The sequence below is a fragment of the Myotis lucifugus genome, unplaced genomic scaffold (assembly GCF_000147115.1).
Source record: "Myotis lucifugus unplaced genomic scaffold, Myoluc2.0 scaffold_55, whole genome shotgun sequence".
NCBI classification, from domain to species: domain Eukaryota; kingdom Metazoa; phylum Chordata; class Mammalia; order Chiroptera; family Vespertilionidae; genus Myotis; species Myotis lucifugus.
The window spans coordinates 1,582,828-1,599,976 of NW_005871103.1; the positions used below are offsets into that span (position 1 = coordinate 1,582,828).

Below are 17,149 nucleotides of genomic sequence, written 5' to 3' on the forward strand. Positions count from 1 at the left end.
CAAAATATAAACTATAACAAAACACAAGACAGAAAGCAAAGTCCACTCCGCCTTCTGTGAAGGGCCGCGTGGCAGCGTGACCGCTGTCACACCACATGAGCCGAACCGTGCACGTGGGTCGGGTGACGGACCCCTCTCTCCTCCTGCTCTTGCGTTTCCCTTCAGAGCTTCATGCTGACGTGTGCCTGTACCACGTGCCCCTCCTCAAACTGGGAGAGACTTTCTTATGGCACCTGTGTACCCCAGTGCCCCGGCACAGGAGCATGGAGATGACCTAGAAGTTGTAGCATTTCCTACTTTATTCACCTTTTTTACTCGTCCTGACATTCCTTTACTTTTTCTTCTTTTAATCTAGGCAAACCCTTTTTTACACGAAACCCTTCTGAACTGAAAGGCAAGTTCATTCACACGAAGCTGCGGAAAAGCAGCCGTGGCTTTGGCTTCACGGTCGTCGGAGGGGACGAACCTGACGAGTTTCTGCAGATCAAGAGCCTCGTCCTGGATGGTCCCGCTGCGCTGGACGGCAAGATGGAAACAGGTGGGGCAGCAGGTGGCCAGTGCTGCTGTCACCACCCGAGACCAAACAGCAGCGGGGTTTCTGGGCTTAATCACCTCCTCAGTGTCGGCTCCTCCACTCCGTACATGAATTCCCCGGTGGAGATGGAAACCTGTGAGGCCATGTCACCTTTGGGGAGCTCTTAGGGTGCTACTGAGTGGAGTAGAGCCGTGATTTGTGAGAGTGTAGATCTGTTTGAATAGATGGGTTCAGAGCTTGGATTTCTGCAGTAAGGATTTTTGTTAGAAGAAAGCTCCAATGTTCTTTCAGTGACCATATCTTCTCACAGGCAGGAACCACACTGGTGCTGAACAAATGCCTTGTTAGCCATTAAAATAAGTGATAGAAGTAGTCCCTTTGTGTCCTACAATGCCACCCCCAAATCCAATTTCACATCAGCTTCCTGTTGGTAGGCGTTTATATCATAACTACAGTCCTGATGCACGAATTCGTGCAAGAGTAGGCCTTCCTTCCCCCAGCTGCCAGCACCGGCTTCCCTCTGGCACCTGGGACCCGGGCTGCTTCCCTCCAGCCGCCGCCGGCAGGCACCCGGGGCCCGGGCTTCACTATGGCCCCAGCTTCGTCTGGTGACATCCGGAATGATGCCCGGAAGGATGTTCCGTCTAATTAGTCTATAACCCTTTTTTTATTATAGATATCGAGGTAGATTTTCTGCGTACTGTTTTTTTGAATCCCCAAACTCTTACCTTTTGCAGGAGATGTAATTGTCAGCGTGAACGACACCTGCGTTTTGGGACACACACACGCGCAAGTTGTGAAAATCTTCCAGTCCATTCCCATCGGTGCCAGTGTGGACCTTGAACTCTGCCGAGGTTATCCGTTGCCTTTTGACCCAGATGACCCCAATACGAGTTTAGTGACCTCAGTGGCCATTTTGGATAAAGAACCAATTATCGTGAATGGGCAAGAGACCTACGATTCACCAGCTAGTCACAGCAGTAAAACAGGCAAAGTCAACGGCATGAAGGACGCCAGGCCGAGCAGTCCAGCCGACGTGGCTTCCAACGGTTCCCATGGTTACCCCAATGACACTGTCTCGTTGGCTTCCTCCATAGCCACTCAGCCAGAACTCATAACTGTCCATATAGTCAAAGGGCCGATGGGCTTTGGCTTCACTATCGCAGACAGTCCTGGAGGGGGCGGCCAAAGGGTGAAGCAGATCGTGGACAGCCCCCGGTGCCGCGGCCTGAAGGAGGGCGACCTCATCGTGGAAGTGAACAAGAAGAACGTGCAGGCTCTCACGCACAACCAGGTGGTGGACATGCTGATCGAATGTCCAAAGGGCAGTGAGGTCACCTTGTTGGTGCAACGAGGAGGTACGTAGGTTTATTTTGTTCTTTGATTTTTTTTTAACCCATAATCCATTGTTTAACTTACTGGTCTTCGGGTGGCTCTTTGGGGCTTTTTAAATGTCTGCTTTTCTAAGATTATTTTTATTTAAATGATTAGAAATGCATTCAAAATGTTTTCTGATTTCTTCAAATGCTAGCATCTTTAGAATAAAGGTTGTGTTTATACATATGTTACACATGTGCAGCTAGAGCGATACCCTTAAATGTAAGTCAGATTGTGCCTTTAAATGACCATTAAGATTTTAAAACCTTTCTCCTTTAAATCTCCTGAACCGGGCCTGCATAGCGTGCATGCAAAATGGGGCTCCTGGCCTCTCTTCTGACCTCCTCACACTCTTCTCCCCTACTCACTGTCCTTTAGCCACCTGGCATCTTTTCTGAAGTGCCTGTAGCACTCCAAGCCCTTTCTGCCTCAGGGCCTTCGCACGTCCTGTTCCCTCTGCTTGGAATGCCTCATTCCCACCTCTTCCCTTGGCCAGCTCAGTCTCATTGGTTTCCTCCTGAGAGAAAGCTTCCCTGGTCACTAATCTAAAGAAGCCTCCAACACCTCCATGTAACCTCCACTGCATTACCCCATTTCTTCATGGCCTTTACCGGTATCATGATTATCACAAGTCACTCATTTGTATATATATTTTTTGCTGCTCTCTCTTTTTTACTAGAATGTAAGAGCCATAAAGCCAGGGCCCGTGTCTACATATTGACATCTGTGTTCCCAGCATTTAACACAGTTCCTGACTCCTGCTAGGTATCCATGAGTAAATCGGTATCGAATGAATGAATGGATGAATGAATGAGTATGCGATTATTTATACTTGTCAGGAACAAGAGCTCCACCAATTGTATTAAAAACATATCTCAGCGTACCCACAATTTAATGATGTGATTAAAGACCCCAGGGAAGTGGGGTATTCTAAGTCTTGAGGAGTTAGACTTCCTGCTTTCCCCTGCCTGCGTGCCTCACCGGAACTCCCAGGACCTCACCCTGAGAAATATTTTCCACAAGTTGGAATGTCGTTTCTGAATCTGTGTCTGTGACTAGTGGTGGATCACCTCACCCAATGTGCCTGATGCTGGTTGTTCCCCTGGCCCTTGCCAACGTGATTTGTTCCGTGCACGGCATATTCTGACCCTCTGAGCCGAGATGAGGAGCCAGACTTTTCTTTTCTCTGGGTTCCGTTGCAACAGTGGCGCGCATGTATTTGTTCGCACGCTCTCGTGGCGCTGTGCGTTCTGTGATCCAAACAATTGGTGTCGTTGGAAGGAGACCCAAAATTCAGAGCAGCCGTTTGTGTGAATAGATGCTCGATCTTTCTTGAACAGTTTCAAAAGCCACTGTGCGGATTTTATTCTTAAAAACGGTGTTGCCACCGATGCAGCTTTCATGTCTCTTGTACTAGATCACTTGACAGGATAGATAATTGTTGTTTAAACAGTGACTAAGACGCAGTAGGAAGTGACTTGCGTGTGAGGGTGATGATAATACCTGGCACTTAGACATAAGCTGGCAGTTTACAAAGCACTTGCCTGCGGGCACACGCCTCTCATCTCACTTTCACCACGTCCCTGACGGGTGGGCGGTGCCAGCCCACGAGGTGACGGAGAAGTTCACCCAGGAGTTTGCGGTCTAGTCCTCTGCCTTCCTCTGAGGGACGCTGGTTTCTGCAGAACCGCTGGTTTCGGCAGTCAGCAGCTGGAAACTTTTCAGTAGTTTTCAGTTCGTCAGCGGCATCTCTGATTCAGCCACTGCTCCTTCGACAGTCACAAACCACTCTGCTCTCCTACCGAATTAATTGCCCCTTCATTATTTGCTCCTTCATTCCTTTTGTCAGTGTGTTTAGTTTTCCTTTGTTATTAGAGTCACTTTTAAGAGGACCAAAACAGTGAGTCTCATTATAATCTACCAACTGACAGTGGTTACTGGAATCATATTATAATGAATGTGCCCACCCTAGCAAATAATTGATTATAGAAATATACCTCTTGATTTCAAATACGTTTGCATTCCCTGTTCTTAATTTCTGAGACCTTTTTTGTGAGTGCCACTACCTTTTATAACATGAAATTAATGTGGAGAGATCCAGAGTATATTGCCACATTAGTCAACATCGCCATAGTTTAATCCGGAACCTGAGTAATGTAAGATCGCTGTAACATCAGCACTTCTTTACAATCCGCCATATGCCTCGTGTTTGATTTACATGTGGGACCGGAAGTGTGTACACGTGCAGTTGGCAGGCTAGCAGCAGCTACTATTAATCTGTATGGAAAGCATATAAATATGTGTTTCTGCCACATGTTAGTTATTTGAATCGGCGCTGGCATTTCGATCATCTGTCCTGCATGGTGGAGTGGAACTGTGAGTAGGTTTGATGAGGCAACAAAGACAGAAGCTCAGTTAAATGAGAACATAAAATGGCCACTTCACTGATTCTTTTTTAAGAAATAAATGATAAAGGTTTATTCAAAGGTCCTAGTGTTTGCAAACTGGAAACACAACTTAGCAATAGCCAGAGTGTTCCAAAGAAGAAATACAAGCTGAGGGTTCTCAGAGGGAAAAGTGCACCTTGAGAACAGTCAGTCCTGCAATAACAGCCTCTGTATTGGTGCGAAATGGCATTCATCTAGGTCAGCGGTCGCCAACTGTGGTCTGTGGACCACTGGTGGTCCATGAGGTCCGAGAGGTTGGTGACCGCTGCTCTCGGTGGCCCGTGGTCTGGATGCAGGAACGTCTTTCCTGAGTCCTTCGGGGTAAGCAGAGGGCTATGTGGAGGTTATGTATCGGCATTGACGCAGGGCTGGACAGCTCAGAAATGTTTAAGTCCCCAGGCTACTTGGAACAAGGATAGAATAGTCGCCTCATGCCTTGTCCTACTGGATTTAGTGATTTAGCAGTTTGACTATAGTGCTCCATTTTGTCTTCACTCTATTCCTCATTTCCTCCCTTTAGAACAGGATTTTTTTTCTCTCTCTGAAAACATCAGAGATCAAATAAAATATGCTGAAGCCACTTGATGCCAAGGTGGCAATGCCTTCATTGGGTTCCTATGTCCCTGGGAGGGGGTATATGGACTAGCAACATGCTTGTTATATGTGAATTTATAGTCAGCTCAATATTTGTGTCCATTGAGACATTATTATTACATATCAGGTTTAGAAACCAGTCTGTCTTGAGGATAGCTCAGCCGGTAGAGGAGATTCCTAGATATCAGGTGATTCTCTCTAATGAAGCTCATTTCTGCCACAGCTCCAAGTGCGCAGACTGATAACCCGTGAGATCCGCACTGACTGATTCTCAGGAATTCGGATCTCGAGGGTGAGGCTTTCTGTGCCTTAAAGATCTTTTTCTACTTCGGGTGTAACTGGTTAAGTTTGTATTTTATTTTAATTTTTAAACTCAGAGGCCCATTTTTGCACTTTTCAAGATCTGGTACATTTTGGGTTTTAGTATTTTTCGTCTCTTCCCCTCCCACCTGGAAACCATGCAGAGGTTGAAATGCCGTTTGTTAATTTCTGGGGTCGGGCCGTTTCCTGGGTCAGGCCTGGAGTTGCTGGGAGTGCCCATCCATGTGGCCTGGTGCCTGGGACCACCAGGGATTTGTTTATAAGTCTCTTCTCTGTAAACCTGGCCCTGCCTGCTGTCCACTTGGGCAAGTTCCCTAAGGGCCCGTGCCTTCCTTCTGGGCCTGTCCTTCCTCTGTCGCCCTCTGCTGTCCAGTCAGGAGAATGCTTCTATTGATTCATTTTGACAGCTTTGGCATTCAGATGGCCTGTCCTCTGACACCAGTGTGAGGCTAGAGACTTTTTTTTTATGTATCTGGAAAATCATGCTAGAAGGTGATTACTATGTTTAACATATAGGATTTTTTTAAATTTACAAAAGATAGAGAATTTGTCCCATAAAGGTTTTTTACTTTTTAAAAGAAGGATTGTTTTATTTGAAGCATATAACTACCTGTGCCCCTCTGTATAAGATATTTTGTGTATTTGGCTAATTCACACCAATTAGTAGGTGGGTCATCATTAAGATATAATTTTGGGTTGAGTCAGAATACTCTGTCAAGAGAAGATTTGGCAGTGCATTATGGGAAAGGGGAACTTATGCTCTGGTTTTGAGAGAAAGTATGTATTGGGTGTGTCAGGAGCCAACCTCTAATTCAAACTCTGCTCTTACCTGCCCTTACTTGTGACCAGCTTACTACTCCTGCCTCAAGACTCATTTTTTAATTTTAAAAAAAATGGATGGTTTGAACTAGATCACCTTTAGGATGACCCCTGTGGCTCTAATTTTATGCAAAGAATGACCTCATAGTGTGTGGAAAAACAAAATTCAACTGAGTAAAATGTGAAGCTCTGATTGGCTGTTAGTCAGTGACTGGTGCATTGGGCAGCACCCCATCTACCAGACAGAAAGGAGCCCCACGGAGCTGAGCACAGAGGGAGACAGGCAGAGGGAGCGGACAGGAAGTTTCACTGTAAAAGCCAGAGTGGCCGTGCCAGGTCACCTCCCTTCCGGGGCAGCAGGGTCTGAGACAGGTTACCTCACTGACCGGGTAATTCCAGATTGACAGGTTTAAGATTCCATTCCTGGGAGAGGCCAAAACTGTAACTAAATTATTAAAGTCTGGCTTTTCTGGTGTGGGACTCAGCGTAAGTGACTCCCTTTGGGGAGAAAAGAGCACATGGTTCTACAGCAGGTGGTGCAAGTGTAAATCCCAGCCCCACCTCTGCTGGCTTTGTGGCCCTGGACAAGTCATCTGAGAAAATGGGAAGACCGCACATGCCGGCACATGACGGAGATAAAATCAGGCAGTGTTTGTGCTAATTTCTGACATAGGACAAATCACTGGTGTTTTATTGATGTTGCCTAATAATACAAGCAACTGACTAGGGGTGGCTTTTTATTTATTTTAAAATAAAAATAAAAAATCTTCAACCTGGACCTACAGTATCTTAATCCCAGTGCTTGACCGCCAGGTATCCGTATTCTTTCAGAAGCTCCGCCAGCGATTCTGATGTGTAACCGGCGGTATAGCCAGTGCCAGGCTCCTGCCCTCAGGGGTCCTGCTAGTTTTGATTCTATAACATAACTTGGGGAAATGAGTTTATAAAACTAAATAGTTACTTTCATTTCTGGGTAGTATCCTTCGTTTAAAGCCTGCTTCACAGGCAGCACATTCCTCAGTCTTTGCTCAGGTCCATTTCAGCTCCCGAATCCCACCTTTTCCTACTTCTGAGAACAAGGGAGGGCTGATCCCGGTCCTCATTTGGGGCACAGTCTCCAGTGGCTGTTGCTGATCACAACCAGAATGGAAGTGATGTTTGTTGTTCCGTTTGCACCCACTACACTGAATGCTTTTGTCAGATAATGAAATGTTACGCTCCCTGCAGGGCAGGTCGGTGTCCACCTTGGACTCTTACATCCCTGGTGCCTCTCAGGAAATCCTAGCCGAAAAAATTAAACGCGCTCCACAAGTCACAATAGAAAATTATTCACAGAACTTTGTAGTCACACCTCATAACTTTAGAAAGATGATAAAGAGGTGCTAAAAGGCAAAAATTAGATATGAAAAGGGTGGTGGTGATGGCAATGATAACGTTACCACTCTCACCAGTGAGTACTTACGGTGTGCCAGGCTTGTTGTCATAGTAGCAACACACACACACACACACCCACACACAGGCAGGTAACACCTCGCAACACCTCATTGTGTGACTGCATTGGAACTGTTACCAATTTGCAGTGGGATTCTGAGTACGCTCTTCTGGGCAGTGATTGTCAGCCCCGATGCTGGGGAAGGGGGACGGAAATTGAAGGAATCATTTGTTTTTTGTGTTGAAAATCACAGCTACATTTGCTTAGATATACTAAAGGGAAGTTTCTGGTTTGCTTGGGAAAGCATGTATAAAGCCTCCTCCTTGCTTAAACCACTGGCAATAAAAACAATAAACAGTTTCACAACACGCCAGGCATCGTTGGTTCTGAACACTTTTTATCTCATAATTCAGAAGCGGCCTCTCAGGTCAGCACAATGTTGACTGCATTTTATTTTATTTTTTTATGGTTCTGTTTTTTATTTTATTTGTTTTAACCTTTACTGTTTAGATTATTACAGATGTCCCTCTTTTTCCCACCCATAGCTCCCCTCCACCCAGTTCCTGCCACGCCCCAGGCCTTCACCACCCTATTGTCTGTGTCCATAGGTAATGCATACATGCATATAAGATCTTTTTTTAATCTCTTCCCATCCTCCCACTCCCCCTTCCCTCTGAGAATCGTCCATTTCCATGCCTCTGATTCTATTTTATTCAACATTTATTCTGTTCATTAGATTTATTATTCATTTGATTTTTAGATTCAGTTGTTGATATGTATTTGTTGCCATTTTGTTGTTCATATTTTTGATCTTTTTCTTTTTCTCCTTCTTCCTCTTCTTAAAGAATACCCTTCAGCATTTCATATAATACTGGTTTGGTGGTCATGAACTCCTTTAGCTTTTTCTTGTCTGTGAAGCTCTTTATCTGACCTTCAATTCTAAATGATAGCTTTGCTGGGTAGAATAATCTTGGTTGTAGGTTCTTGCTATTCATCATTTTGAATATTTCTTGCCACTCCCTTGTGGCCTGCATAGTTTCTGTTGAAAAATCAGCTGACAATTGTATGGGCACTCCCTTGTAGGTAACTAACTGCTTTTTTCTTGCTGCTTTTAATATTCTCTCTTTGTCTTTAGCCCTTGACATTTTAATTATGATGTGTCTTGCTGTGGTCCTCTTTGGGTTCCTCTTGTTTGGGGTTCTCTGTGCTTCCTGGGCTTGTAAGTCTGTTTCTTTCACCAGGTAGGGAAAGTTTTCTGTCGTTATTTCTTCAAATAGGTTTTCAATATCTTCCTCTCTTTCTTCTTCTGGCACCCCCATAATTCGGATATTGGTACACATGAAGTTGTCCCAGAGGCTATCTTCATATTTTTGGATTCTTTTTTTCTTTTTGCTCTTTTGGTTCGGTGTTTATTTCTTCCTCATATTGCAAATCATTGATTCTCGGGATCCTCTAGTCTACTGTTGAATCTCTGTATATTATTCTTTATTTCAGTCAGTGGATGCTTAATTTCTGAGTGGTCCTTTTCCTTTTTTTGGGGTGGGGGGCAATTCTCACTAAGCTCCTTGAAAGTCTCACTAAGTCCCTTGGAGGTTTTTAGAAGATTCTTGAGTAACCTTATAACCATGGGTTTGAACTTTATATCCAGTAGTTTGTTTTCTTCCATTTATTTCATTTGTGACATGTTTCTTTGTCTCTGTATTTTGGCTGCTTCCCGTGTTTGTTTCCATGTATTGGATAGAGCTGCTAAGTCTCCTTGAATTGATAGAGTGGCCTTGTGTGGTAAGTGTCCTATAGGGCCCAGTGGCTCAACCTCCCCAGTCACCTAGGTGGACACTCTTGGTGCACCCCTTTGTGGGCTGTGTGCACAGCCTTGTTGTAGTTGAGCCTTGATTGCTATTGGTGTCACTGGAAGGAATTGACCTCCAGGCTAATTGACTGCAGGAACCAGCTGCAACTACAGTGGGAGAACTGCTGTGCAGGAGACACCCCTATGGAGCAGGACTGGCTTCAGTGGGGCTTTGGTGCTTGCTGAATCTCCCCCTTGAGTGTGTCACTTATGGATGTGTAGAGTTGTAATCTGGTATGGTCTGACACTGACCACTGGTACACTGGCTCTTGGGTCTCCAGGGAGATGCAAAGTCAGCCACTGCCTGGGGCCACCCAGCAGGAGCCACAGAGAGATCTTCAGATTCGTCCTCTTTGTATCAGGTTTGGAGGTGTCTAGAAGAGGCCCAGCTGTGAAGCAAAGTAGGCTGGTTCTGTTGCCATATCTTGGGCCTTTTATTGATAGGTTTGGGGCTCCCTGACCCAGCTTCAGCTTATTTGACAGGTATTAGCCTGAGCAAGGACAGGCCATTCATATGCAAAATCCACTGCACACAGCTTGGGTGGGGTTGTAAATTGGATGAGGTGGGGTCTTAGGGAATCACCAGGGCAGAGCAAACAGAAATGGTCGCCAGTCAACCCTGCAACCGGGAAGGTCCCAGCAAGGGAACAATGCAAGCACCTCCATCTGGAAGAAAGCCGCCCCAGAGTTCCTACTGCGATGCCAGACAGTTCAGTTTCTCCTTGTATGTGTCTGTGTCCCCCAGAGCCTCACCCAGCACTGGAGCTCAGAGGAAGCAGGAGCTTGTAAGCTCAGTTCGTGGTGCCTTTTAAGAGGAGCAGCTGGGTCTCCAGCAGCCTCCTGTCACTGAGTCCTGATCTACACTGGTTTTTACAGCCCATACTTCTTACTGCCTGTAGGGACTTCTTTTCCCAGATCTGGGACCCTGGGCTGGGGGTCTGGTGTGGGGCTGGGACCCCTTTCTCCTCCGGGCAGCCTCCACAGAGAAGATCTTCCTCCCAATTAAAAAAGCAGCCCATGTGGGCGCCAGACCAGCCTGTTCCGCGCCTTCGCACCTCCTACCAGTCTCGGTGTGCTTTCCTCTTTATTTCTCTAGTTGTAGGACCTCCATTCAGCCAGCTTTCCAGCGGTTCTGGATGATGGTTGTTTTATATTTTAGTTGTAATTTCGATGTGGTTGTGGGAGGCGGTGCGTAGAGTCACTTGCCTACGTTCTCCCTGCTGACTCCATTGTAGAGAAGAGGATGATGGGACCAGAGAGGTTCAGTGACTCACCCAGAACCACGTAGCTGATAGTTGGCAAAGTCAGAATTTGAACCCAGAACTTAGGTTTAGAGACTGAGTCCTTAACCACTGTGCCAGGCAGCCTCCCGCATTAAAGGAAAGAAACTGCAGGACCCGAGCTGTGGAGCAGCAAGTCTCACACATAAAGGAGTGGATAGGGTCGGAAGTCCATGAGCAAGTTGATGCCACTTAATTTTCATCCAGGTTTACTGATGTGTTACTAGTTCATGAAATCATCATCGATCCAGATGGGAAAGCAATACCTAATCTCATCGCCTAAGCCCCTCATTAGCATTAGGTCATCTTGGTGTTTTCCCTTCTGAAATGATGCAGAGCCGTCATAATCAGAACCGCAGTGAGCTGCACACCAGAGAGCTAAGCCAGGTGAGCAGGTGCCACTCTCTCTCTGCCCTTGGTCTTGGACTGGAGAATGAATTGCAAATTGCACCGCTGACGGGTTTGACTGCCAGAATCTCTCAGATTGCACGGCGGGGCCTCCGAAAGGGGATTCGGGTGCTTGCAGAGTGATATCCTAATAGTTCTGTGCACGCACACCAGCAGCCTCTGTCAGCTCTCCATCCTGCGCCCAGGCTCTGTGTGCCGCCCAGCTCTTCCCCGGCCTCTGCCGTCCATCGCTGGGCACCTGGCCTGGCAGGGCCTTGTAGCAGGTCTCGGAGCCTCCTGCAGTTCATTCTCTGGCCAGAGTGACTTAACGTCAGTTGATCAGAAAGGCTTCCCATCATTCAGCGAAAGCGCCGAAGCCTCGTGCCAGGGCCTGAATGCTGGCCCTTCCCTCCCTCTGTATTTTCCTCTCCCAGGAGCCTCGGGGCCCACAGACATCCATCAGGCTTCTGCACAAAGGTCCTTTCCTGTGAGAAGCCGGCTCTGCACCATAGAAGATAAAGCAGCACCCTCCGCCATCACTTGCTTCTCTCTCCTTCCTCCTGGCACTTAAACTTCCTGTGATCTGGGAGCAGCAGCTTGGCCTCAGCCATTTCTTCACCTGTACCACCTGCAACCCGTACCTGGCACGTTGTAGGTATTCAGAAAGTCATATATGTTGATCGAAAATAGGAATGAATGCCAGGCCCTTTGTTTCCACAAACACTCCCCCTCAAGAGCACTTTCTGAGGGGAGCACTATCATTGCAGCTGAGGAAAGGGGCAGGAGAGGGTGACCCCCGAAATCACACGGTGGAAAGGTGACTGCGGTTTGCCTGCAAAGCCTGGGCTCTGGGCGCAGGCTGCTCTCCAGGGAAGGGCATCGGAGAATCGCACCAGGGAATCCTGTTCTCCAGCTCCCAGCGCAGCCGGCCCTGGCCTCACGTGGCTGTTTAATCGAAATTAAATGCCAGGTCTTTGTCCAGTGGCCGCCGCGGAGGAGCTCAGTGTGGCTCGTGGCACTGTGTGCCCGTTCAGTCAGGGAACATCCCTGTCCTCCCAGGAAGGGCTGTCGCCCAGCGCTGCACTCGAGATGTCATTATTTTACCCTAGAAAGGAGATGCTGAGGATCTATTGTTACCCTTCCTCTTATTTGTACTAGAGTACTAGTATAAGGGAGATACGGAATGGAAGGCAGCTTCGTGGTGAACAGATTTTTTTATGCAGATAACAATGATAGGGCCAATTTATTCATATCTTTCATGTGTACACAGCTCTGAGCTCTTTACATGTGTTAAGTAGATGTTAGGGGGTCACAGGAGTCGAGTCTCAGAAAACGTAAAAGACTTATCAAGTGTTAGCACTTGGGCATCTGCTCTGTTGCAAGGAGAGAGCTCGTCCAGTTTTAATGGGAATCGTAGGGCCTTCAGGAATACTGACTGACAAGGCTTAGGAAGCTTAATGTAGATGATTGTATTATGTAAAATATCTTTAATCCAAAAAGGGGTAGAAACTTTAAAACACAAGGAAAATTCACCTTAAATTCTTACATAAAATCATGTAGAATTTGTCACCTGAGCTTCAGCAACGTGAAAAGACGTTGAAGTCTTGTTGGTGTAGGAATCTGATTCGGTTTCTCAGACTGATGGGCCTTCCTGCTCGCCTGTTTACTAACACCTCAGTTTTCTAGTAATTGCAGAAGTCGGGTCCTATAGTCAGAGCCACTGCTGCCTAATATCTTCCTAGCTATTAAAAGTTGTTCAGCCCTGGCTGGGTGGCTCAGTTGGTTGGAGCATCGTCTCATACACCACAAGGTTGCGGGTTCAATTCCCAGTCAGGGCATGTCTGTAGGTTGCAGGTTCGATCCCTGGTCGGGGTGCATACAGGAGGCAGCTGATTGATGTTTCTCTCCCTCTCTCCCTTCTTCTCTCTCAAAATCAATAAAAACATATCCTTGGGTGAGGATTAAAAGAAAAATAAAGTAAAAAAAAAGTTGTTCGCATTAAATTAGCAAACTTCCTAGCACTTTGCAGACCACTAATGCAGTTTTAAGCTGCTATTTTTATTTACTTCATCGTTTAAAGTGATCAGGGGTTTTATTTGAGAATTTTTTATAGAATGTTAGGTCATGTTTATATTTATATTTGAGATGACTTATAGCAAGAGATGAGACAAATATGGGGTGTCCCCCAAAAATGCATACACACTCTTTGGATAATTATAAAGCCAATGTTTATTAAAGTACATTTCATTTTCAAAATTGAGTTGTCAGCTATTAAATTGTGTATACTATACATTTTGGGGGATACCCAAAATGTCTCTATTTTGGGTCTGTCTTTACTGTATAACACATAAAACCCCCCTCGCTTTCAGCATCTTAAGGAACTCGGGTTTTGATCTCATAGTGTTTTAACTGAAGACAGCAGTGTGGACGCACTAGGAGAGACGCGAGGACTTGCTGTGGACCGTTTCCTAGGAGTTTCTTTTGACCTCAAAATTCCAGCAACTGGGTTTTTTGGTTTCATTTATACCTTTTTTTAACAGAAGAAACAAGGCATCTTTAGACTTTTTGTGAGTTTATTTTCTGCCTTTACTTTGGTTCCATGTAAAGTTTATTGTGTAGTTGTCCCTCCTTCAGATGGTGTCTCTCACGTGAAAAGTCTGCCTTGCACGTAGGGCACATCTCCCTTTCTGAGACTGTGGCACCTTATTCACTGAGTTTCTCTTTCTTGCCAGAGGTATCTTCCTAGCCTCTACGCTGAATATTTTTCAGTTCTGAACACTTTAAAAACTGTTATCCGAGGCAGAGTTTACTTACTCCATTTAACATTTTCCCACCTTCCTTCATGGACCTCAAATGCATCACACATGCTGTACCGCCGGCCGGAGTGCAGTATTTGCCACGGTTCTTACTGAAGCTCTTTGCATTGCCTCCTGCAGAGTTTTAAAAAGTCCCCCCACCTATACCACACCTGGTATTCCCCCTGTTGTGTTCCTGCTCAGATAGTAACCGTGCCCCCTATTTGTGAACATGCTCTTTTTTGGTTCAGAAATCTTGCTGGTAGAATCTTAAGGTCTGAAAATAGCGCTGGGTCTTTAAGAGTGTCGTTTCCATTGGCAACGTGCAACATGCCTTTTTTTTTTGGTGCCAACTTGTTACCTGGGTTTATTTCATACTCCTGTTTCTTTTTATGTTCCTAATGTTCTCAACTTTTTTTTTCTCACCATTTGCAATAAACACTATCCACTCTTTCATTCAACAAACGTCAGCACCGTGTTAATCTCTCATTATAGGTGAATGGCATGCAAGGGAAGTAAACAGCTGTAAAAATACAGTGTGACTGATCACACCCTCCACATTTTTTCGTGCTTAATTCTTTTTCTAGAAATCTCACCTGGTATATTAGTTTGCCATGAAAAGCTCTAAATACTCATTTTGTAATTTTAACACCTGAGGCAACGTTGTTTGAAGGATCCTTTGGCATGCTATCAGCGTAGCAGTCCTCGTAGCTAGGAGCCTGGCCAATGATAAGACTGTAATGGGTGGATCCCCTCTGTCCCTGTTGCTGGCTATCAGTTCACTTCACTCAGCAACCTGCTATTTGTTAGACTTATTTTGGCAGTGGCTGTGGTCACGGGGCTTGTCATGATGTCCCCATCTAAAAAGCTGTATTTAAAAATTCTTTCTTAGAGTTGCATAAACACTTACCCGTTTGTTGTTGTTTTATCATCTTTGGGAGATAGTTGGAATTAGGTCTGTGCCTCCGAAGATATTTATGTTGATTCTAAATTTTAAAATGTTCTCCATGGTTACTTTTGCCATAGATACCATTCACCAACGTGGGAAATGATCACATTAAAATAATAGCACTGACCATGAATTAATGGGACTCTGTGTGTGTGTAGTTTGCCCCTGCAAAGCAACTGTCACTTGACTTTGGTGATTGGAGGAGGAGGAGGCAGCTGTTTTTATCAGTGTCTCACACGGGGCACTGTGACATCATGGACTGGTGTTCTCGGCTGGGGGGCTGTCTGCATCAGGGGACGTTTAGCAGCCTCCTGGCCTCTCCCCGCTCGATTCTGGTGACACCCTGTCCTCCTCCCATGGCTTCAGACGAGGCAGATGTCCCCTGAAGAGCAGCTTTGACCATGATTGAGAACCGCTGCTTTAACCCCTTTGACACCCATCTGCTTTGCTGATTGAAAATGCTTTGTTCTAGCCCTGGCCGGTGTGGCTCAATGGGTTGGGCATCACCCCGGGCACGGAAGGGTTGCAGGCTCGGTCCCCAGTGCGGGGCGAGACAGCCGGTGGATGTTTCACTGTCTCTCACTTCTCCCTTCCTCTCTCATTCAAAATCAATACAATTCTTTTTTAAAAAAAGAAGATGCTTGTTCTGTTTTTTGTAGGTTTAAATGAAGTCAGTTTATGGATTATTGTTTGTAGAACTTGGATGGAAGAAATTTCATGTGAGAATTTCCCCATTTCTTCTCAGTCATCGCCTCTACCTCTGCTCAGTGGTGGAAGTAGCACTGGCCAGTTGTCGCCATCTCCCTTCCCACCTGCTCTCTGCTGCCGGCGAGCAGTGCGGGCCGGCTCGCTCTGGCAGTGCCCCTAAGCCTGTGCGCTGTTGTCCGGAACGAGGGGGGGCTGTGTCCTCCTGGCGCTGCAGGGAGCCCGTCCCGAGGGAGGGCTCCGTGTCCTGCCTGAGTGGATGAGGCTCAGAGGAAGGCGGAGCGGGACCCCCAGGCTCCTGCTGTTTCCATGTGACTGTCTGGACTCCAGAAAGACAAGGGGAGGCGAGAGGGCACAGGTCGCTGGAGATGTGTTCCCTGGGTCTGTGATGGCATGGCTTCCGGTAGACAGTGAAACGGGGAAAATCAGAGCAGAATGGGTTTTGGGGGAAAGTAGGGTTTTCCGGGGTGAAGAGGCTCCTGTATAGGTGATGCCCTTCCTGTCCTTGTTCTGCTGAAACAGGCTCTTCCTTGTGGAAAGGGGGGTTGATATTTGCCCCCTCCCCCTTTTTAATGTTCCTAGTTTGCGAAGTGATGAATTGACAGATTGTAACCAGTTGCTTAAATCTGTTTTTACAAAAATGTACTGATCTGTGAAATCTGGAATCTAGGAGGTTGTGAAAACAGGGTGGGAGCGGGGTGCGTGGGAGTGACATGTGAGTGGGGCTGGGATCCAGGCAGGGGGAGGCAATGGGACCTCCACCCTTTCCCTGACCATCGCTTCCACCGCCTGGTCAGTTAGGGAGAAGCTGAGCTTGGGGTCAGGTCCAGGGCTAGATCTCATCGCTCTTCTCTGTGTTGCCCTTGCATAATGTGACATGTATGGGTCAGACTCTGCCATGATTTCTTTGTTCTGATTGTAAAATTCCAAAGCAAGAGGAAAACCGGGTGAGCTGTGCACATTCACTGTGCACTGGGTACCCCAGAATATCCACGGCTGATTTCTTACATATACAAAGCAGTCTCAAAACTTGATGATAGTTTTTTAAAAAAATACATTTCCAGTATATTGTTTTCATTGATACCTCGCATACGACTCTAAGCTTGATTAGAGCCTCAGTTGCCTAGAAAAGCCAGCAGGGAACAGCCCAAACCAGGAGAGGAAGCGAGAGGACCCTGGCCCTCGGTCTCCACTGTGAGGAACTTGCTGAGCGTCTTCCTCGCTGTACATGCTCGCGGGGGGAGCAGGCATTTCATTGCCAGTGGGGGTTCCTGTTACTCACCCTCCCCACCCGAATGCCACGGGCTCCTTCAAGTGCCTGTGATACATCTTGTTCCCGGATAAAAAATGTCATTAAAGAGCCTTGTCGCTCGGAATTTCCCCTGCATCTTCAATGTACTTGACCTATAAAGTTCTTTTTAATTGAGATTCACCCCGAGCGGGACAGTGTGTGCTGGGGTGTGTGTGAGTGAAACCGATTCCCATATTCTGCCTCGAAGCAAATCCAATTGGCAGGATGAGTATTGACTCAGTGAGACCTGGAATCTAATAGGGGACAGAGCATAGCGTCCGCTGCTTCCCAGCGCTGTCGGGCAGCCATTCATTAGGAACCGACAGTCAGGAAAAGCTGTGCCCTCTGTGCCGCGCAGCGTCCCGTAG

General features: G+C 46.6%; 1 protein-coding gene across 7 annotated transcripts in view; it reads left to right on the top strand.

Annotated features, from left to right (window-relative positions):
• Positions 1 to 17,149, top strand: part of MAGI1 (membrane associated guanylate kinase, WW and PDZ domain containing 1) — a 535,490-nt gene that overhangs the window by 474,196 nt on the left and 44,145 nt on the right. For all 7 annotated transcript variants that reach the window (XM_006089030.3, XM_023754043.1, XM_023754044.1 and 4 more), the window contains 2 exons: positions 356 to 538; positions 1,273 to 1,893. In XM_006089030.3, coding sequence (XP_006089092.1) covers positions 356 to 538; positions 1,273 to 1,893 — 804 coding nt within the window. The remainder of the gene's footprint in view (positions 1 to 355; positions 539 to 1,272; positions 1,894 to 17,149) is intronic.